Source organism: Electrona antarctica, assembly GCF_951216825.1.
Source record: "Electrona antarctica genome assembly, contig: scaffold_40, whole genome shotgun sequence".
Classification (NCBI taxonomy): Eukaryota; Metazoa; Chordata; class Actinopteri; order Myctophiformes; family Myctophidae; genus Electrona; species Electrona antarctica.
This window is the reverse complement of record NW_027638523.1, coordinates 829,252-853,394: the sequence shown is the minus strand read 5'-3', so window position 1 is coordinate 853,394 and position 24,143 is coordinate 829,252. Positions and strand designations below refer to the sequence as shown.

The following is a 24,143-nucleotide window of genomic DNA, read 5'->3' as shown; positions in this document are numbered from 1 at the left end:
ACACATGTAAATTTGTCTTTGTTGAAATGGAGCCATGGGGTGAATTAACCCCAATAAGGCTAAATAAACCAAAAGTCCTACAACAATAAGGTAAACTTAAACTCTTAAACTTAAACTGGAGATAATCTAAGAGTGATTGGATTAGGCTTCCTTCAAGTACATGGCGAATGCACTCATTCCTTGCAATGTATGCATATGTTGCGACCTTCGGTCGCAACATATGTAGGTACATTGCACTGAAGTCCCCAGGTCCCCCCAGTCGAGCTTGTACCTGTAACTTGGGGGAAGTCTATTATAATTATTACTGATTCTCCAGTAAAGACATGTTGCCTCTACAAAAACCACACTACAAATGAAAGAAACCAGAACAAGAGAACACACACCCATTGATTCTGATTGGACGGAATTAAACAATGGCCAAGTAAACCACACCCATCAACAAAGCTAATTGGCCGAATGACTATGAGTCACGCCCACCATTAGGAACACATAAAACCAGGGCTCCAGCACAACTAATCATTCTCTAACAGAATCTTGCCTGAGGAAGGACCAACCAGTCCGAAACGTCTACTTTTCCAGCTCTCCTTTATATTTGATTCCGTCGTGAGTGAAGCGCCACCGTCGAGTCATGAGAGGTATTCTGAAAAGAAAGTTTGAGGAGGTCGACGATGAAGATCCATTCTACTCCTCACCTCCATCATCGTCACTGCCTTCTCCTGCCTCCACGGAATGGGATTCTGATGGGGAGAGCAGCTCCTCAGAAAGCCAGGACTTTACAACTAATGGTTCTGCTTCACCTGCTGCCAGTCAACCCATCCAGTCTATTCTGAAGAGGCCAAAGCTGGAAGGGAGGCAGAGCAACGTGCGCTTTGATCTGGTGACGGTGTTCTACTTCCCACAATGCCAGGGTTTCACTAGCGTACCCTTTCGCGGGGGTGCCAGTCTGGGCATGTTGCACAGGCACAGCACTCTCCGCAGATACACAATGGCAGAGCACGCCCTGGAACAACGGAGTTGGCGCAGAGAGAGACTACGAGAGAGACGGAGAGAGGAGAAGCTTGAGGCTTTGAGACACCAGTTGATGGCCAATGTTATCATTGACCAGAGAGAATATGAGCGACTGACTGCAGACCAGGTCCCAGACGGAGACACTGACGTCCACATCACCGACGCCGAGCTGGAGGATGGGAACAGCTTCCTGCAGCCGTACTCCTACAAGCACAGACAGGCACTCCTGCAAGCAGCAGGTGTGAAGCACATTGACAAAGAGGAGAAGAGACAGCTGCATTCCCTGCGTGTCTTCAGGGAGGACTCTGGATGCAATTGCCAGGGTTTCTGTGAGCCAGAGACTTGTGAATGCAGTCTGGCAGGAATCAAGTGCCAGATGGACGCATGCCTCCCATGCTGCACTAAAGACGGCTGCGCAAACATTCAGGGACGCGTAGAGTTCAACTCCAGACGCGTGCAGACCCACTACATCGACACCGCCATGAGGCTAGAACTAGAGAGGCTACTACAAGATGATACGCCTGACCGTAGAGACAAGCTGGACGGCGTGTTCAACTCTGTTGATGTCCCGTCCCCAACACCACTGGTCATGGTGACCTCCAGCTCCTCCCAACACTCGGACGGTCCAGAGAGTTACATGGTGTCTGAGATGGACCTGCTGGACAGAGGCCAGTACCTGGTCCAGAGCTTCATGGGGAAGGAAGCTTTGGGACGGTGGCCAAAGCCATCAGCACGTTCACCGGTGACACAGTGGCCATCAAGATATTGAAGAATCGCCACAATCACGATGAATTGGCAGCACATGAGGTAAGCAATAGCATTGTTCTTGAAGATTTTTATATTTGGCTCTGATTTATCATTAAGTTATCTAATCTAAATCTTTATTGTATTCCTAGATGGCTGTGTTGCAAATGATGAAAGTCCTGGACCCTGACACGTGTGGAACAGTGAGATTTTACGACAGCTTTGTGCATAAAGGATTGAGATGCATGGTGTTTGAGTCTCTGGATGTTAATCTCCTGGATTTCTTGAACGAGAGACATGTCCATATGTCCATGATGGAGACGAGATGCATCATACAGCAGGTATGGCTTTGACAATTACATTTTAAAGTAATGGAAAAAATATTGATACAAAGATACTGAGTTGAATTTCTGAATTTCTGATCATGCTCTTTATTCTTGTCTTGCAGCTTGCCATTGCACTCCAGGCCCTGAAGGGAATCGGTCTGATCCACACAGACATCAAACTAGACAACATCATGCTGGTGAACCAACGACAACAACCCCTCAAAGTCAAACTCATTGACTTTGGTCTGGCCGTTCCTGTCTCTGAGACCAAGCAACGGAGGATCAGACCTCCTCTTCAGTATAGGTGAGCCTTATTATCTGCTTCACTGAAAGCTCAATGCAAACAAATATTAAAATGGAAAGTGTAACGAGTGCAATTGAGAACTTGAAGAAACTTGAAAGTTGCTAACATTATCCTTTTCTTTTACAACCCACAGATCACCAGAACTCTTCCTGGGCCTCCCGATCACAGAGGCACTTGACATGTGGTCACTGGGCTGTATGGTGGTTAATGGGATGCTGTTCCGTGATCTCTTTGGCGGGAAGACTGAATATGATGTGGTGAGTATTGTGCTGATGCACTGTACATTACTACATGCATCCTGACTGTACTCTTTAATCCATAGTTATAGCCTAACACTGTTAATGAAATATTCTCAATATGTGAAATATCCTGTGTTTTTTCTACAGGTTCAATCCATCCTCTTGACACTTGGTATGCCAGAGCAATCCCTCTTGGATGCTGGACAAACAACCTGCAGCTATTTCATTCAGGAAGACGATACATGGAGATTTAAGGTATGACTGCAACTAATATTGGAGTAACAACTTCATCTCTGAAATGTTCAAGAATAGGCTGTCTTTGCACGTCATTCAATCAGATCACTAAAAATGTTTTGTTTTGTGTTTTCCAGGAACCAGAGGAGTATTACACAGTGCAGGAGTTAAAGGCAGAACTGCTAATAGAGGATGTTATGTATACACTTACATGTGTGATTTGCTCACTGGAAGAAGTGTTCTCCTCCCTGCGTTGCGATGCTGATGAAACATCTTGTGACGTCTTCATGGACCTGTTGAAACGAATGCTTCATCTGGATCCAGAGGGGAGGATAACACCTGACCAGGTGTTGGACCATCCCTTCATCACCATGCCTCACCTATGACCGTCTCAAGGTGTTTGTGGGGTCAACCATTGCAAATGTAATGCACTCCCAGTTATTGGTATTGGATTTTGTGTACAGTACATGTTTGACTATGACAACGCCACAATATGGTGATGTCGGCCAACACTGATCCAGACAGGACACTATGCTACCTAAGACACTTCAGTCAACTGAAACTGAGATCATGTGTGACCCATGGGGTGTACCATTTGTGATCACAGTACTCTTAGTAGTTATACTGTAAGAACACATGCACTATCACTGACTGTTACTATATGACTATATACTATACACACTGCTGTTGCAGTGCTGCTAATAGATGATGTTATGTATACACTTACATGTGTGATATTATCTGCTGCTAAGTGTTGTCTCTCACCTGCACAACAGACTGTGATTCTATATTAGTATATTATATACATTTCATGTGTTTATTTTACATTTTGTATTTAATATTGCACTTGCAAGTTTATATTGTACATACCAGTACTGTATATGACATCACATCAAACTGCATTTGATTGAGTTTTTCTTTCTCTTCTGCACTGTAATGTGTTATGTATTTTTGTTTTAAAATAAGCATTTCTAATTGTATGTATTATTCCCTTGCACATTATACTATATTAGACATGTTATATTAGACATTGTGTTATGTTCACATCATTGGCTGCATTCCAACTGAGAAGAAATTAGCACAATACATTTTGTAAATAATTGTTCTATTGATATATGTTTTAAGTTGTAAACATGGTTGAAATAAAACGTGTTACCTTGAAATATGCGTTGTGTACGTTCTTAAATATGGCCCAGAACAGGTTTTAAAACATTCATATTTTCCAGTTAACTTATATCTCTACATTTATTGATTGTATACTAGATAGAACGTCCTTGCGGTCATGTTTCCATCCATCCATGTCCTATATATGTATTAGTAAAGGCTATTAAATTAGTGTCTATTTGGGGGTCCTTGGCGTGACGTTTGGGAACCACTGATATACAGCAGGGTATAAAGCCTTTTAAAACAAACAGCAGCATGTTGTGCACTCACTGTAAGTAAACATTGCACTTTAACATTGTCACCACAAACAATAATAGCAATGATTGTTACAAGAACATATAGCCATTTTAACACACCTGAAACATTGCACACTAGAAAGCTGAAAGAGTGATAACAGTTCCATGTGATGATAGACCTATTACTGTAGTTCTGCTGAAACTCATCAGAGTCAAAGAGGTGTGAAATGGTCTCAGTTCATCCAAAATGTGATCATTAGCAGGTGATCTGTCCAATGCCAGACAACGAGTGACCATTAACACGTTAATCTCTGCATTTGAATGCATATAGTGAATGAAGCATCAGCCATCATCATTTAGCATGTGTACATTTTAAAATGGGGAAAGAATGTGGGGTTTGTTCATTATTTAGCATTTGAAAAACATTGAATAAAAGTGCATTCATCACCACCATATTGAGAGAGAACCCTGCAAAAATGTATCAGCTTATGTTTTTGTTCAGTGTATTTTCATTCAATCCCTTCCAGTTTCACTATGACTTATATGACTGGATATGGAGACAGTAACCTCTGTTACTGAACAAACAAATAATTAATATAGGATATAATTGAATAAGTATAATGATATATCCTGATTTATCTTGACTTATCCTGATCTTTTATTAATACTATGGACACATGTTTCTGCACACAGGCCTACACATTACACAATGGGATTTCACTGTAAATATAGATAAGAAATGAAATGAAACCAATAGCGCACAATAGAATATGAGACTTTGATTTGACAATATACTTATTTGCTGTTCCAGTCCTGTATAGAAACCAGACCACTGTCTTCTATACTAAAGTGGAAACAAATTGAACCTACATTACAACCTAACACATACAATACAAGGGGTGCTGTATATAGGCTACTTGTAAAAGACAAGATGTGAAGGCTTGTCTACTATTTATACATATTGTTTGAAACAAATAGGCCTAACTGTTTTACTTCCGTTTTCTTGTTTTTAATAAATGTTTAAAGTCAAGATTTGTTTTTTATCTGTGGTTTGTAAGTGTTCCAAGATAAATTAAGATAAATGGGATGTAAATCACAGTATGAGCAGTTGTTTCTTCACCAGAGCTGGTTCTCCTTGGTTCTGATGTTACTGAAATAATGTGGAGAAATCCTCAAGATGAATGGCTCTGCTGCAGTAACAATTAATTCATATCCACTTATTCAATAGTTAGATTGTACATATTTATCCAGATACTGAGTAAGTCATTTTTGGATTAACTACTATACTGCTTTTTAAGGTTTATTATAAACCAGCAGTTGTTATGCACCACATGTGGAAGAACTCCCAGAAAACAGCAGGTATGCTGGCACTCTTATTTATTTTACATCACAATGAAATACTGTTCTGTTTCCCACTGCATTTGATTGAGTTTTTCTTTCTCTTCTGCACTGTAATGTTTTATGTATTTTTGTTTTAGTTATGATTTTATATATGTTTCCTGATGTGTGCAAAGCACATTGAAATGCCTTGTTGGAATTTGCTATACCAATAACGTTATTTTATATTTATGCTGGCTCCTGCTTTGACTTTAAGAAACTCCTCAATGGATCACTAGACTAGTAGACTAAATATTGTTCAACCAAAGTGGACTGTTATGTTCAAGTGGACTCTGTTTTCGACCATTGAATGGTTTTTCTCCAGATTAACTGGAAAACCAGTTCTTAAAGGGGCATTCCACTCATTTTCAACATTTTACTATGTCATTATATACCTTAGAGCTGCATTAAACATGCCAAAATATTAGACAAGTTGTTCTGATTTTGTACCAAAACTCCCCAGCCACATAGACAAAGCCAACACTCAATGGAAATCAGACTTTGAATAGGGGACACATTAGCACATTCCAAACCAGCCTGGGACAAGAAGCATAGAGGTGTCACTGACACCAAATGGGCCATTAGACACCGGGCTCAGGAAACAAAAGAGAAACACATGTAAATTTGTCTTTGTTGAAATGGAGCCATGGGGTGAATTAACCCCAATAAGGCTAAATAAACCAAAAGTCCTACAACAATAAGGTAAACTTAAACTCTTAAACTTAAACTGGAGATAATCTAAGAGTGATTGGATTAGGCTTCCTTCAAGTACATGGCGAATGCACTCATTCCTTGCAATGTATGCATATGTTGCGACCTTCGGTCGCAACATATGTAGGTACATTGCACTGAAGTCCCCAGGTCCCCCCAGTCGAGCTTGTACCTGTAACTTGGGGGAAGTCTATTATAATTATTACTGATTCTCCAGTAAAGACATGTTGCCTCTACAAAAACCACACTACAAATGAAAGAAACCAGAACAAGAGAACACACACCCATTGATTCTGATTGGACGGAATTAAACAATGGCCAAGTAAACCACACCCATCAACAAAGCTAATTGGCCGAATGACTATGAGTCACGCCCACCATTAGGAACACATAAAACCAGGGCTCCAGCACAACTAATCATTCTCTAACAGAATCTTGCCTGAGGAAGGACCAACCAGTCCGAAACGTCTACTTTTCCAGCTCTCCTTTATATTTGATTCCGTCGTGAGTGAAGCGCCACCGTCGAGTCATGAGAGGTATTCTGAAAAGAAAGTTTGAGGAGGTCGACGATGAAGATCCATTCTACTCCTCACCTCCATCATCGTCACTGCCTTCTCCTGCCTCCACGGAATGGGATTCTGATGGGGAGAGCAGCTCCTCAGAAAGCCAGGACTTTACAACTAATGGTTCTGCTTCACCTGCTGCCAGTCAACCCATCCAGTCTATTCTGAAGAGGCCAAAGCTGGAAGGGAGGCAGAGCAACGTGCGCTTTGATCTGGTGACGGTGTTCTACTTCCCACAATGCCAGGGTTTCACTAGCGTACCCTTTCGCGGGGGTGCCAGTCTGGGCATGTTGCACAGGCACAGCACTCTCCGCAGATACACAATGGCAGAGCACGCCCTGGAACAACGGAGTTGGCGCAGAGAGAGACTACGAGAGAGACGGAGAGAGGAGAAGCTTGAGGCTTTGAGACACCAGTTGATGGCCAATGTTATCATTGACCAGAGAGAATATGAGCGACTGACTGCAGACCAGGTCCCAGACGGAGACACTGACGTCCACATCACCGACGCCGAGCTGGAGGATGGGAACAGCTTCCTGCAGCCGTACTCCTACAAGCACAGACAGGCACTCCTGCAAGCAGCAGGTGTGAAGCACATTGACAAAGAGGAGAAGAGACAGCTGCATTCCCTGCGTGTCTTCAGGGAGGACTCTGGATGCAATTGCCAGGGTTTCTGTGAGCCAGAGACTTGTGAATGCAGTCTGGCAGGAATCAAGTGCCAGATGGACGCATGCCTCCCATGCTGCACTAAAGACGGCTGCGCAAACATTCAGGGACGCGTAGAGTTCAACTCCAGACGCGTGCAGACCCACTACATCGACACCGCCATGAGGCTAGAACTAGAGAGGCTACTACAAGATGATACGCCTGACCGTAGAGACAAGCTGGACGGCGTGTTCAACTCTGTTGATGTCCCGTCCCCAACACCACTGGTCATGGTGACCTCCAGCTCCTCCCAACACTCGGACGGTCCAGAGAGTTACATGGTGTCTGAGATGGACCTGCTGGACAGAGGCCAGTACCTGGTCCAGAGCTTCATGGGGGAAGGAAGCTTTGGGACGGTGGCCAAAGCCATCAGCACGTTCACCGGTGACACAGTGGCCATCAAGATATTGAAGAATCGCCACAATCACGATGAATTGGCAGCACATGAGGTAAGCAATAGCATTGTTCTTGAAGATTTTTATATTTGGCTCTGATTTATCATTAAGTTATCTAATCTAAATCTTTCTTGTATTCCTAGATGGCTGTGTTGCAAATGATGAAAGTCCTGGACCCTGACACGTGTGGAACAGTGAGATTTTACGACAGCTTTGTGCATAAAGGATTGAGATGCATGGTGTTTGAGTCTCTGGATGTTAATCTCCTGGATTTCTTGAACGAGAGACATGTCCATATGTCCATGATGGAGACGAGATGCATCATACAGCAGGTATGGCTTTGACAATTACATTTTAAAGTAATGGAAAAAATATTGATACAAAGATACTGAGTTGAATTTCTGAATTTCTGATCATGCTCTTTATTCTTGTCTTGCAGCTTGCCATTGCACTCCAGGCCCTGAAGGGAATCGGTCTGATCCACACAGACATCAAACTAGACAACATCATGCTGGTGAACCAACGACAACAACCCCTCAAAGTCAAACTCATTGACTTTGGTCTGGCCGTTCCTGTCTCTGAGACCAAGCAACGGAGGATCAGACCTCCTCTTCAGTATAGGTGAGCCTTATTATCTGCTTCACTGAAAGCTCAATGCAAACAAATATTAAAATGGAAAGTGTAACGAGTGCAATTGAGAACTTGAAGAAACTTGAAAGTTGCTAACATTATCCTTTTCTTTTACAACCCACAGATCACCAGAACTCTTCCTGGGCCTCCCGATCACAGAGGCACTTGACATGTGGTCACTGGGCTGTATGGTGGTTAATGGGATGCTGTTCCGTGATCTCTTTGGCGGGAAGACTGAATATGATGTGGTGAGTATTGTGCTGATGCACTGTACATTACTACATGCATCCTGACTGTACTCTTGAATCCATAGTTATATCCTAACACTGTTAATGAAATATTCTCAATATGTGAAATATCCTGTGTTTTTTCTACAGGTTCAATCCATCCTCTTGACACTTGGTATGCCAGAGCAATCCCTCTTGGATGCTGGACAAACAACCTGCAGCTATTTCATTCAGGAAGACGATACATGGAGATTTAAGGTATGACTGCAACTAATATTGGAGTAACAACTTCATCTCTGAAATGTTCAAGAATAGGCTGTCTTTGCACGTCATTCAATCAGATCACTAAAAATGTTTTGTTTTGTGTTTTCCAGGAACCAGAGGAGTATTACACAGTGCAGGAGTTAAAGGCAGAACTGCTAATAGAGGATGTTATGTATACACTTACATGTGTGATTTGCTCACTGGAAGAAGTGTTCTCCTCCCTGCGTTGCGATGCTGATGAAACATCTTGTGACGTCTTCATGGACCTGTTGAAACGAATGCTTCATCTGGATCCAGAGGGGAGGATAACACCTGACCAGGTGTTGGACCATCCCTTCATCACCATGCCTCACCTATGACCGTCTCAAGGTGTTTGTGGGGTCAACCATTGCAAATGTAATGCACTCCCAGTTATTGGTATTGGATTGTGTGTACAGTACATGTTTGACTATGACAACGCCACAATATGGTGATGTCGGCCAACACTGATCCAGACAGGACACTATGCTACCTAAGACACTTCAGTCAACTGAAACTGAGATCATGTGTGACCCATGGGGTGTACCATTTGTGATCACAGTACTCTTAGTAGTTATACTGTAAGAACACATGCACTATCACTGACTGTTACTATATGACTATATACTATACACACTGCTGTTGCAGTGCTGCTAATAGATGATGTTATGTATACACTTACATGTGTGATATTATCTGCTGCTAAGTGTTGTCTCTCACCTGCACAACAGACTGTGATTCTATATTAGTATATTATATACATTTCATGTGTTTATTTTACATTTTGTATTTAATATTGCACTTGCAAGTTTATATTGTACATACCAGTACTGTATATGACATCACATCAAACTGCATTTGATTGAGTTTTTCTTTCTCTTCTGCACTGTAATGTGTTATGTATTTTTGTTTTAAAATAAGCATTTCTAATTGTATGTATTATTCCCTTGCACATTATACTATATTAGACATGTTATATTAGACATTGTGTTATGTTCACATCATTGGCTGCATTCCAACTGAGAAGAAATTAGCACAATACATTTTGTAAATAATTGTTCTATTGATATATGTTTTAAGTTGTAAACATGGTTGAAATAAAACGTGTTACCTTGAAATATGCGTTGTGTACGTTCTTAAATATGGCCCAGAACAGGTTTTAAAACATTCATATTTTCCAGTTAACTTATATCTCTACATTTATTGATTGTATACTAGATAGAACGTCCTTGCGGTCATGTTTCCATCCATCCATGTCCTATATATGTATTAGTAAAGGCTATTAAATTAGTGTCTATTTGGGGGTCCTTGGCGTGACGTTTGGGAACCACTGATATACAGCAGGGTATAAAGCCTTTTAAAACAAACAGCAGCATGTTGTGCACTCACTGTAAGTAAACATTGCACTTTAACATTGTCACCACAAACAATAATAGCAATGATTGTTACAAGAACATATAGCCATTTTAACACACCTGAAACATTGCACACTAGAAAGCTGAAAGAGTGATAACAGTTCCATGTGATGATAGACCTATTACTGTAGTTCTGCTGAAACTCATCAGAGTCAAAGAGGTGTGAAATGGTCTCAGTTCATCCAAAATGTGATCATTAGCAGGTGATCTGTCCAATGCCAGACAACGAGTGACCATTAACACGTTAATCTCTGCATTTGAATGCATATAGTGAATGAAGCATCAGCCATCATCATTTAGCATGTGTACATTTTAACATGGGGAAAGAATGTGGGGTTTGTTCATTATTTAGCATTTGAAAAACATTGAATAAAAGTGCATTCATCACCACCATATTGAGAGAGAACCCTGCAAAAATGTATCAGCTTATGTTTTTGTTCAGTGTATTTTCATTCAATCCCTTCCAGTTTCACTATGACTTATATGACTGGATATGGAGACAGTAACCTCTGTTACTGAACAAACAAATAATTAATATAGGATATAATTGAATAAGTATAATGATATATCCTGATTTATCTTGACTTATCCTGATCATTTATTAATACTATGGACACATGTTTCTGCACACAGGCCTACACATTACACAATGGGATTTCACTGTAAATATAGATAAGAAATGAAATGAAACCAATAGCGCACAATAGAATATGAGACTTTGATTTGACAATATACTTATTTGCTGTTCCAGTCCTGTATAGAAACCAGACCACTGTCTTCTATACTAAAGTGGAAACAAATTGAACCTACATTACAACCTAACACATAAAATACAAGGGGTGCTGTATATAGGCTACTTGTAAAAGACAAGATGTGAAGGCTTGTCTACTATTTATACATATTGTTTGAAACAAATAGGCCTAACTGTTTTACTTCCGTTTTCTTGTTTTTAATAAATGTTTAAAGTCAAGATTTGTTTTTTATCTGTGGTTTGTAAGTGTTCCAAGATAAATTAAGATAAATGGGATGTAAATCACAGTATGAGCAGTTGTTTATTCACCAGAGCTGGTTCTCCTTGGTTCTGATGTTACTGAAATAATGTGGAGAAATCCTCAAGATGAATGGCTCTGCTGCAGTAACAATTAATTCATATCCACTTATTCAATAGTTAGATTGTACATATTTATCCAGATACTGAGTAAGTCATTTTTGGATTAACTACTATACTGCTTTTTAAGGTTTATTATAAACCAGCAGTTGTTATGCACCACATGTGGAAGAACTCCCAGAAAACAGCAGGTATGCTGGCACTCTTATTTATTTTACATCACAATGAAATACTGTTCTGTTTCCCACTGCATTTGATTGAGTTTTTCTTTCTCTTCTGCACTGTAATGTTTTATGTATTTTTGTTTTAGTTATGATTTTATATATGTTTCCTGATGTGTGCAAAGCACATTGAAATGCCTTGTTGGAATTTGCTATACCAATAACGTTATTTTATATTTATGCTGGCTCCTGCTTTGACTTTAAGAAACTCCTCAATGGATCACTTGACTAGTAGACTAAATATTGTTCAACCAAAGTGGACTGTTATGTTCAAGTGGACTCTGTTTTCGACCATTGAATGGTTTTTCTCCAGATTAACTGGAAAACCAGTTCTTAAAGGGGCATTCCACTCATTTTCAACATTTTACTATGTCATTATATACCTTAGAGCTGCATTAAACATGCCAAAATATTAGACAAGTTGTTCTGATTTTGTACCAAAACTCCCCAGCCACATAGACAAAGCCAACACTCAATGGAAATCAGACTTTGAATAGGGGACACATTAGCACATTCCAAACCAGCCTGGGACAAGAAGCATAGAGGTGTCACTGACACCAAATGGGCCATTAGACACCGGGCTCAGGAAACAAAAGAGAAACACATGTAAATTTGTCTTTGTTGAAATGGAGCCATGGGGTGAATTAACCCCAATAAGGCTAAATAAACCAAAAGTCCTACAACAATAAGGTAAACTTAAACTCTTAAACTTAAACTGGAGATAATCTAAGAGTGATTGGATTAGGCTTCCTTCAAGTACATGGCGAATGCACTCATTCCTTGCAATGTATGCATATGTTGCGACCTTCGGTCGCAACATATGTAGGTACATTGCACTGAAGTCCCCAGGTCCCCCCAGTCGAGCTTGTACCTGTAACTTGGGGGAAGTCTATTATAATTATTACTGATTCTCCAGTAAAGACATGTTGCCTCTACAAAAACCACACTACAAATGAAAGAAACCAGAACAAGAGAACACACACCCATTGATTCTGATTGGACGGAATTAAACAATGGCCAAGTAAACCACACCCATCAACAAAGCTAATTGGCCGAATGACTATGAGTCACGCCCACCATTAGGAACACATAAAACCAGGGCTCCAGCACAACTAATCATTCTCTAACAGAATCTTGCCTGAGGAAGGACCAACCAGTCCGAAACGTCTACTTTTCCAGCTCTCCTTTATATTTGATTCCGTCGTGAGTGAAGCGCCACCGTCGAGTCATGAGAGGTATTCTGAAAAGAAAGTTTGAGGAGGTCGACGATGAAGATCCATTCTACTCCTCACCTCCATCATCGTCCCTGCCTTCTCCTGCCTCCACGGAATGGGATTCTGATGGGGAGAGCAGCTCCTCAGAAAGCCAGGACTTTACAACTAATGGTTCTGCTTCACCTGCTGCCAGTCAACCCATCCAGTCTATTCTGAAGAGGCCAAAGCTGGAAGGGAGGCAGAGCAACGTGCGCTTTGATCTGGTGACGGTGTTCTACTTCCCACAATGCCAGGGTTTCACTAGCGTACCCTTTCGCGGGGGTGCCAGTCTGGGCATGTTGCACAGGCACAGCACTCTCCGCAGATACACAATGGCAGAGCACGCCCTGGAACAACGGAGTTGGCGCAGAGAGAGACTACGAGAGAGACGGAGAGAGGAGAAGCTTGAGGCTTTGAGACACCAGTTGATGGCCAATGTTATCATTGACCAGAGAGAATATGAGCGACTGACTGCAGACCAGGTCCCAGACGGAGACACTGACGTCCACATCACCGACGCCGAGCTGGAGGATGGGAACAGCTTCCTGCAGCCGTACTCCTACAAGCACAGACAGGCACTCCTGCAAGCAGCAGGTGTGAAGCACATTGACAAAGAGGAGAAGAGACAGCTGCATTCCCTGCGTGTCTTCAGGGAGGACTCTGGATGCAATTGCCAGGGTTTCTGTGAGCCAGAGACTTGTGAATGCAGTCTGGCAGGAATCAAGTGCCAGATGGACGCATGCCTCCCATGCTGCACTAAAGACGGCTGCGCAAACATTCAGGGACGCGTAGAGTTCAACTCCAGACGCGTGCAGACCCACTACATCGACACCGCCATGAGGCTAGAACTAGAGAGGCTACTACAAGATGATACGCCTGACCGTAGAGACAAGCTGGACGGCGTGTTCAACTCTGTTGATGTCCCGTCCCCAACACCACTGGTCATGGTGACCTCCAGCTCCTCCCAACACTCGGACGGTCCAGAGAGTTACATGGTGTCTGAGATGGACCTGCTGGACAGAGGCCAGTACCTGGTCCAGAGCTTCATGGGGGAAGGAAGCTTTGGGACGGTGGCCAAAGCCATCAGCACGTTCACCGGTGACACAGTGGCCATCAAGATATTGAAGAATCGCCACAATCACGATGAATTGGCAGCACATGAGGTAAGCAATAGCATTGTTCTTGAAGATTTTTATATTTGGCTCTGATTTATCATTAAGTTATCTAATCTAAATCTTTCTTGTATTCCTAGATGGCTGTGTTGCAAATGATGAAAGTCCTGGACCCTGACACGTGTGGAACAGTGAGATTTTACGACAGCTTTATGCATAAAGGATTGAGATGCATGGTGTTTGAGTCTCTGGATGTTAATCTCCTGGATTTCTTGAACGAGAGACATGTCCATATGTCCATGATGGAGACGAGATGCATCATACAGCAGGTATGGCTTTGACAATTACATTTTAAAGTAATGGAAAAAATATTGATACAAAGATACTGAGTTGAATTTCTGAATTTCTGATCATGCTCTTTATTCTTGTCTTGCAGCTTGCCATTGCACTCCAGGCCCTGAAGGGAATCGGTCTGATCCACACAGACATCAAACTAGACAACATCATGCTGGTGAACCAACGACAACAACCCCTCAAAGTCAAACTCATTGACTTTGGTCTGGCCGTTCCTGTCTCTGAGACCAAGCAACGGAGGATCAGACCTCCTCTTCAGTATAGGTGAGCCTTATTATCTGCTTCACTGAAAGCTCAATGCAAACAAATATTAAAATGGAAAGTGTAACGAGTGCAATTGAGAACTTGAAGAAACTTGAAAGTTGCTAACATTATCCTTTTCTTTTACAACCCACAGATCACCAGAACTCTTCCTGGGCCTCCCGATCACAGAGGCACTTGACATGTGGTCACTGGGCTGTATGGTGGTTAATGGGATGCTGTTCCGTGATCTCTTTGGCGGGAAGACTGAATATGATGTGGTGAGTATTGTGCTGATGCACTGTACATTACTACATGCATCCTGACTGTACTCTTTAATCCATAGTTATAGCCTAACACTGTTAATGAAATATTCTCAATATGTGAAATATCCTGTGTTTTTTCTACAGGTTCAATCCATCCTCTTGACACTTGGTATGCCAGAGCAATCCCTCTTGGATGCTGGACAAACAACCTGCAGCTATTTCATTCAGGAAGACGATACATGGAGATTTAAGGTATGACTGCAACTAATATTGGAGTAACAACTTCATCTCTGAAATGTTCAAGAATAGGCTGTCTTTGCACGTCATTCAATCAGATCACTAAAAATGTTTTGTTTTGTGTTTTCCAGGAACCAGAGGAGTATTACACAGTGCAGGAGTTAAAGGCAGAACTGCTAATAGAGGATGTTATGTATACACTTACATGTGTGATTTGCTCACTGGAAGAAGTGTTCTCCTCCCTGCGTTGCGATGCTGATGAAACATCTTGTGACGTCTTCATGGACCTGTTGAAACGAATGCTTCATCTGGATCCAGAGGGGAGGATAACACCTGACCAGGTGTTGGACCATCCCTTCATCACCATGCCTCACCTATGACCGTCTCAAGGTGTTTGTGGGGTCAACCATTGCAAATGTAATGCACTCCCAGTTATTGGTATTGGATTTTGTGTACAGTACATGTTTGACTATGACAACGCCACAATATGGTGATGTCGGCCAACACTGATCCAGACAGGACACTATGCTACCTAAGACACTTCAGTCAACTGAAACTGAGATCATGTGTGACCCATGGGGTGTACCATTTGTGATCACAGTACTCTTAGTAGTTATACTGTAAGAACACATGCACTATCACTGACTGTTACTATATGACTATATACTATACACACTGCTGTTGCAGTGCTGCTAATAGATGATGTTATGTATACACTTACATGTGTGATATTATCTGCTGCTAAGTGCACTCATTCCTTGCAATGTATGCATATGTTGCGACCTTCGGTCGCAACATATGTAGGTACATTGCACTGAAGTCCCCAGGTCCCCCCAGTCGAGCTTGTACCTGTAACTTGGGGGAAGTCTATTATAATTATTACTGATTCTCCAGTAAAGACATGTTGCCTCTACAAAAACCACACTACAAATGAAAGAAACCAGAACAAGAGAACACACACCCATTGATTCTGATTGGACGGAATTAAACAATGGCCAAGTAAACCACACCCATCAACAAAGCTAATTGGCCGAATGACTATGAGTCACGCCCACCATTAGGAACACATAAAACCAGGGCTCCAGCACAACTAATCATTCTCTAACAGAATCTTGCCTGAGGAAGGACCAACCAGTCCGAAACGTCTACTTTTCCAGCTCTCCTTTATATTTGATTCCGTCGTGAGTGAAGCGCCACCGTCGAGTCATGAGAGGTATTCTGAAAAGAAAGTTTGAGGAGGTCGACGATGAAGATCCATTCTACTCCTCACCTCCATCATCGTCCCTGCCTTCTCCTGCCTCCACGGAATGGGATTCTGATGGGGAGAGCAGCTCCTCAGAAAGCCAGGACTTTACAACTAATGGTTCTGCTTCACCTGCTGCCAGTCAACCCATCCAGTCTATTCTGAAGAGGCCAAAGCTGGAAGGGAGGCAGAGCAACGTGCGCTTTGATCTGGTGACGGTGTTCTACTTCCCACAATGCCAGGGTTTCACTAGCGTACCCTTTCGCGGGGGTGCCAGTCTGGGCATGTTGCACAGGCACAGCACTCTCCGCAGATACACAATGGCAGAGCACGCCCTGGAACAACGGAGTTGGCGCAGAGAGAGACTACGAGAGAGACGGAGAGAGGAGAAGCTTGAGGCTTTGAGACACCAGTTGATGGCCAATGTTATCATTGACCAGAGAGAATATGAGCGACTGACTGCAGACCAGGTCCCAGACGGAGACACTGACGTCCACATCACCGACGCCGAGCTGGAGGATGGGAACAGCTTCCTGCAGCCGTACTCCTACAAGCACAGACAGGCACTCCTGCAAGCAGCAGGTGTGAAGCACATTGACAAAGAGGAGAAGAGACAGCTGCATTCCCTGCGTGTCTTCAGGGAGGACTCTGGATGCAATTGCCAGGGTTTCTGTGAGCCAGAGACTTGTGAATGCAGTCTGGCAGGAATCAAGTGCCAGATGGACGCATGCCTCCCATGCTACACTAAAGACGGCTGCGCAAACATTCAGGGACGCGTAGAGTTCAACTCCAGACGCGTGCAGACCCACTACATCGACACCGCCATGAGGCTAGAACTAGAGAGGCTACTACAAGATGATACGCCTGACCGTAGAGACAAGCTGGACGGCGTGTTCAACTCTGTTGATGTCCCGTCCCCAACACCACTGGTCATGGTGACCTTCAGCTCCTCCCAACACTCGGACGGTCCAGAGAGTTACATGGTGTCTGAGATGGACCTGCTGGACAGAGGCCAGTACCTGGTCCAGAGCTTCATGGGGGAAGGAAGCTTTGGGACGGTGGCCAAAGCCATCAGCACGTTCACCGGTGACACAGTGGCCATCAAGATATTGAAGAATCGCCACAATCACGATGAATTGGCAGCACATGAGGTAAGCAATAGCATTGTTCTTGAAGATTTTTATATTTGGCTCTGATTTATCATTAAGTTATCTAATCTAAATCTTTCTTGTATTCCTAGATGGCTGTGTTGCAAATGATGAAAGTCCTGGACCCTGACACGTGTGGAACAGTGAGATTTTACGACAGCTTTGTGCATAAAGGATTGAGATGCATGGTGTTTGAGTCTCTGGATGTTAATCTCCTGGATTTCTTGAACGAGAGACATGTCCATATGTCCATGATGGAGACGAGATGCATCATACAGCAGGTATGGCTTTGACAATTACATTTTAAAGTAATGGAAAAAATATTGATACAAAGATACTGAGTTGAATTTCTGAATTTCTGATCATGCTCTTTATTCTTGTCTTGCAGCTTGCCATTGCACTCCAGGCCCTGAAGGGAATCGGTCTGATCCACACAGACATCAAACTAGACAACATCATGCTGGTGAACCAACAACAACAACCCCTCAAAGTCAAACTCATTGACTTTGGTCTGGCCGTTCCTGTCTCTGAGACCAAGCAACGGAGGATCAGACCTCCTCTTCAGTATAGGTGAGCCTTATTATCTGCTTCACTGAAAGCTCAATGCAAACAAATATTAAAATGGAAAGTGTAACGAGTGCAATTGAGAACTTGAAGAAACTTGAAAGTTGCTAACATTATCCTTTTCTTTTACAACCCACAGATCACCAGAACTCTTCCTGGGCCTCCCGATCACAGAGGCACTTGACATGTGGTCACTGGGCTGTATGGTGGTTAATGGGATGCTGTTCCGTGATCTCTTTGGCGGGAAGACTGAATATGATGTGGTGAGTATTGTGCTGATGCACTGTACATTACTACATGCATCCTGACTGTACTCTTTAACACTAGGATGTCTGAAAAAAATGCACTACTAATATGACGGCTAACGGTCAGGCTGACCGGTGTTTTTCGTGCTATTTGATTGGCCATTGTCTCCCCCACTGTCTAATGATCTTCACACCTCTCTCTGCACCCGTTGACGGCTTGCCATTGTCTTCTAAATGTTACATTCCAACGAATTCAAGGCACATTGCTCAGACGAAATACGACATTAGTTATATATTGTCATTTTATATAGAGGGGGAAACATCGATGTAATTAATATATATTTGATTGATTGTGCCAAAAAAAGGAAAGAGCTGTGCGTGCGTGCGTGCAAATCAGAAAAGTTTAGGCTACAGACAAAGGAGTTGGGAGCGGAGTATATAATGCTGCGCACATATTAGCCTATATATATTTTAAAAATACCCAGCATAATTTTTGGGAAGGCTAAGCCTGGCCTAGCCTTACATACCCGCCGCCTATGATCGATGTCATTTATATATATTTGATTTATTGTGCCAGCAGAAAGGTCCGTAGCAGCAGCACGGTTTATATATACACCATAGGATAGATCAAGTCATGTGACGCATCACCGCCACAAATAGTGCTACAGCGTTATCTAAAATACACTTCCGCATACCTCACCGTCAGTTACTTGGATATTTTCTCCCTCTCCACGAGAGAGGGAGAGAGAGGGAGAGAGAAAAAGAGAGAGCCGTGATGCGTGGAAATCAGTTCCACTGGTCGCGTGCAGAAAAGTTTACAGACGAAGGACGGACAGAACTGTTCTTCTGACTGACAAAACATTTAGAGGTTCGGGACGTCTATCGGGTTGGACTGATTTCAAACACTGTCATTTTTATTTGGCATCGCGCTGATAAGCGCATCGGCGAGCATTCTCGCTCCAAGGAAATGTCGGTCGGGTCAAACAGACCATGCTATAAACGTTATTATTCCAGGATAATTGATTCATTTTTATCATCGCCACCTTACATAATTATGCTATAAAGATGGCGTGTATAGTCAACATGTATTTATATCTATTGAGCTATGCGTTTGGTTGAAACAATACGCCAGTCAGTCAATACACCATATTTCACCATATTTTTGATGCGCTGATATATGAAATGAATATGCGCGACATAGTCACAATGCTATAAACTTTATTATTCCAACATAATTATGCTAAAGATGGCGTGTATAGTCAACATGTATTTATATCTATTGAGCTATGCGCTTGGTGGAAACAATACCACACACCATATTTCTTTTTCCGTTTCGAGAAATAAAGTCAGACATCGTTATTTCTGCAAACCTCATATAACAAATATAACATCTAAAACAACATTTAGTTTATGTAAGTTTGTAATGTAAGTTTGCCTACATGTGGAAGGCTAGTTGGAATGCAAATGACACATTAGCTTGAACAATGCCCGTCTCCAGCCGGGAGGGAGGTGTGAAAAGCACTGCTTGTGGGGGAGAAAGGGTGAGGGCTCTAAGAGCGGTCCCACGGACCGAAAAAGAGCAGACATTTTAGTAGAATTATGTCTAAAATCATATTTCCAAAACGTTTCAGATGAAAAAAAAAACAGAGATGGTTTGAATCGAACATTTAGAAAAAGTCATGCAAGGGGAACTTTCTCAGGACTTCATGGGCAAAGAAAATCCACTTCAAAATTTCAAAATCGGTCAGCCTGACCGCTCCGACGCGCTAGTGTTAATCCATAGTTATAGCCTAACACTGTTAATGAAATATTCTCAATATGTGAAATATCCTGTGTTTTTTCTACAGGTTCAATCCATCCTCTTGACACTTGGTATGCCAGAGCAATCCCTCTTGGATGCTGGACAAACAACCTGCAGCTATTTCATTCAGGAAGACGATACATGGAGATTTAAGGTATGACTGCAACTAATATTGGAGTAACAACTTCATCTCTGAAATGTTCAAGAATAGGCTGTCTTTGCACGTCATTCAATCAGATCACTAAAAATGTTTTGTTTTGTGTTTTCCAGGAACCAGAGGAGTATTACACAGTGCAGGAGTTAAAGGCAGAACTGCTAATAGAGGATGTTATGTATACACTTACATGTGTGATTTGCTCACTGGAAGAAGTGTTCTCCTCCCTGCGTTGCGATGCTGATGAAACATCTTGTGACGTCTTCATGGACCTGTTGAAACGAATGCTTCATCTGGATCCAGAGGGGAGGATAACACCTGACCAGGTGTTGGACCATCCCTTCATCACCATGCCTCACCTATGACCGTCTCAAGGTGTTTGTGGGGTCAACCATTGCAAATGTAATGCACTCCCAGTTATTGGTATTGGATTTTGTGTACAGTACATGTTTGACTATGACAACGCCACAATATGGTGATGTCGGCCAACACTGATCCAGACAGGACACTATGCTACCTAAGACACTTCAGTCAACTGAAACTGAGATCATGTGTGACCCATGGGGTGTACCATTTGTGATCACAGTACTCTTAGTAGTTATACTGTAAGAACACATGCACTATCACTGACTGTTACTATATGACTATATACTATACACACTGCTGTTGCAGTGCTGCTAATAGATGATGTTATGTATACACTTACATGTGTGATATTATCTGCTGCTAAGTGTTGTCTCTCACCTGCACAACAGACTGTGATTCTATATTAGTATATTATATACATTTCATGTGTTTATTTTACATTTTGTATTTAATATTGCACTTGCAAGTTTATATTGTACATACCAGTACTGTATATGACATCACATCAAACTGCATTTGATTGAGTTTTTCTTTCTCTTCTGCACTGTAATGTGTTATGTATTTTTGTTTTAAAATAAGCATTTCTAATTGTATGTATTATTCCCTTGCACATTATACTATATTAGACATGTTATATTAGACATTGTGTTATGTTCACATCATTGGCTGCATTCCAACTGAGAAGAAATTAGCACAATACATTTTGTAAATAATTGTTCTATTGATATATGTTTTAAGTTGTAAACATGGTTGAAATAAAATGTGTTACCTTGAAATATGCGTTGTGTACGTTCTTAAATATGGCCCAGAACAGGTTTTAAAACATTCATATTTTCCAGTTAACTTATATCTCTACATTTATTGATTGTATACTAGATAGAACGTCCTTGCGGTCATGTTTCCATCCATCCATGTCCTATATATGTATTAGTAAAGGCTATTAAATTAGTGTCTATTTGGGGGTCCTTGGCGTGACGTTTGGGAACCACTGATATACAGCAGGGTATAAAGCCTTTTAAAACAAACAGCAGCATGTTGTGCACTCACTGTAAGTAAACATTGCACTTTAACATTGTCACCACAAACAATAATAGCAATGATTGTTACAAGAACATATAGCCATTTTAACACACCTGAAACATTGCACACTAGAAAGCTGAAAGAGTGATAACAGTTCCATGTGATGATAGACCTATTACTGTAGTTCTGCTGAAACTCATCAGAGTCAAAGAGGTGTGAAATGGTCTCAGTTCATCCAAAATGTGATCATTAGCAGGTGATCTGTCCAATGCCAGACAACGAGTGACCATTAACACGTTAATCTCTGCATTTGAATGCATATAGTGAATGAAGCATCAGCCATCATCATTTAGCATGTGTACATTTTAACATGGGGAAAGAATGTGGGGTTTGTTCATTATTTAGCATTTGAAAAACATTGAATAAAAGTGCATTCATCACCACCATATTGAGAGAGAACCCTGCAAAAATGTATCAGCTTATGTTTTTGTTCAGTGTATTTTCATTCAATCCCTTCCAGTTTCACTATGACTTATATGACTGGATATGGAGACAGTAACCTCTGTTACTGAACAAACAAATAATTAATATAGGATATAATTGAATAAGTATAATGATATATCCTGATTTATCTTGACTTATCCTGATCATTTATTAATACTATGGACACATGTTTCTGCACACAGGCCTACACATTACACAATGGGATTTCACTGTAAATATAGATAAGAAATGAAATGAAACCAATAGCGCCCTGGAACAACGGAGTTGGCGCAGAGAGAGACTACGAGAGAGACGGAGAGAGGAGAAGCTTGAGGCTTTGAGACACCAGTTGATGGCCAATGTTATCATTGACCAGAGAGAATATGAGCGACTGACTGCAGACCAGGTCCCAGACGGAGACACTGACGTCCACATCACCGACGCCGAGCTGGAGGATGGGAACAGCTTCCTGCAGCCGTACTCCTACAAGCACAGACAGGCACTCCTGCAAGCAGCAGGTGTGAAGCACATTGACAAAGAGGAGAAGAGACAGCTGCATTCCCTGCGTGTCTTCAGGGAGGACTCTGGATGCAATTGTGACTTGTGAATGCAGTCTGGCAGGAATCAAGTGCCAGATGGACGCATGCCTCCCATGCTGCACTAAAGACGGCTGCGCAAACATTCAGGGACGCGTAGAGTTCAACTCCAGACGCGTGCAGACCCACTACATCGACACCGCCATGAGGCTAGAACTAGAGAGGCTACTACAAGATGATACGCCTGACCGTAGAGACAAGCTGGACGGCGTGTTCAACTCTGTTGATGTCCCGTCCCCAACACCACTGGTCATGGTGACCTCCAGCTCCTCCCAACACTCGGACGGTCCAGAGAGTTACATGGTGTCTGAGATGGACCTGCTGGACAGAGGCCAGTACCTGGTCCAGAGCTTCATGGGGGAAGGAAGCTTTGGGACGGTGGCCAAAGCCATCAGCACGTTCACCGGTGACACAGTGGCCATCAAGATATTGAAGAATCGCCACAATCACGATGAATTGGCAGCACATGAGGTAAGCAATAGCATTGTTCTTGAAGATTTTTATATTTGGCTCTGATTTATCATTAAGTTATCTAATCTAAATCTTTCTTGTATTCCTAGATGGCTGTGTTGCAAATGATGAAAGTCCTGGACCCTGACACGTGTGGAACAGTGAGATTTTACGACAGCTTTGTGCATAAAGGATTGAGATGCATGGTGTTTGAGTCTCTGGATGTTAATCTCCTGGATTTATTGAACGAGAGACATGTCCATATGTCCATGATGGAGACGAGATGCATCATACAGCAGGTATGGCTTTGACAATTACATTTTAAAGTAATGGAAAAAATATTGATACAAAGATACTGAGTTGAATTTCTGAATTTCTGATCATGCTCTTTATTCTTGTCTTGCAGCTTGCCATTGCACTCCAGGCCCTGAAGGGAATCGGTCTGATCCACACAGACATCAAACTAGACAACATCATGCTGGTGAACCAACGACAACAACCCCTCAAAGTCAAACTCATTGACTTTGGTCTGGCCGTTCCTGTCTCTGAGACCAAGCAACGGAGGATCAGACCTCCTCTTCAGTATAGGTGAGCCTTATTATCTGCTTCACTGAAAGCTCAATGCAAACAAATATTAAAATGGAAAGTGTAACGAGTGCAATTGAGAACTTGAAGAAACTTGAAAGTTGCTAACATTATCCTTTTCTTTTACAACCCACAGA

The 24,143-nt window shown here is 42.1% G+C and overlaps 5 protein-coding genes across 5 annotated transcripts in view; all 5 read left to right on the top strand.

Annotated features, from left to right (window-relative positions):
* Positions 1-24,143, top strand: part of LOC306917984 (uncharacterized protein) — a gene marked incomplete at its 3' end in the record, with an annotated part of 316,989 nt that overhangs the window by 147,270 nt on the left and 145,576 nt on the right. The gene's annotated exons all lie outside the window — the stretch shown is intronic.
* LOC306917994 (cysteine/serine-rich nuclear protein 3-like) lies at positions 629-1,561 on the top strand (the record flags this gene model as incomplete). Its single annotated transcript, XM_079530893.1, has 1 exon — positions 629-1,561. A coding segment is annotated over one exon (933 nt), but the record flags the coding sequence as incomplete, so codon positions are not given.
* LOC306917993 (cysteine/serine-rich nuclear protein 3-like) lies at positions 6,873-8,960 on the top strand (the record flags this gene model as incomplete). The annotated part of the gene is made up of 2 exons (XM_079530892.1): positions 6,873-7,779; positions 8,950-8,960. 2 exons carry the CDS (start codon positions 6,873-6,875, stop codon positions 8,958-8,960), a joined length of 918 nt encoding a protein of 305 aa, XP_079387018.1.
* Positions 13,118-14,050, top strand: LOC306917992 (cysteine/serine-rich nuclear protein 3-like; the record flags this gene model as incomplete). Its single annotated transcript, XM_079530891.1, has 1 exon — positions 13,118-14,050. A coding segment is annotated over one exon (933 nt), but the record flags the coding sequence as incomplete, so codon positions are not given.
* LOC306917990 (cysteine/serine-rich nuclear protein 3-like) lies at positions 16,558-17,490 on the top strand (the record flags this gene model as incomplete). Its single annotated transcript, XM_079530890.1, has 1 exon — positions 16,558-17,490. A coding segment is annotated over one exon (933 nt), but the record flags the coding sequence as incomplete, so codon positions are not given.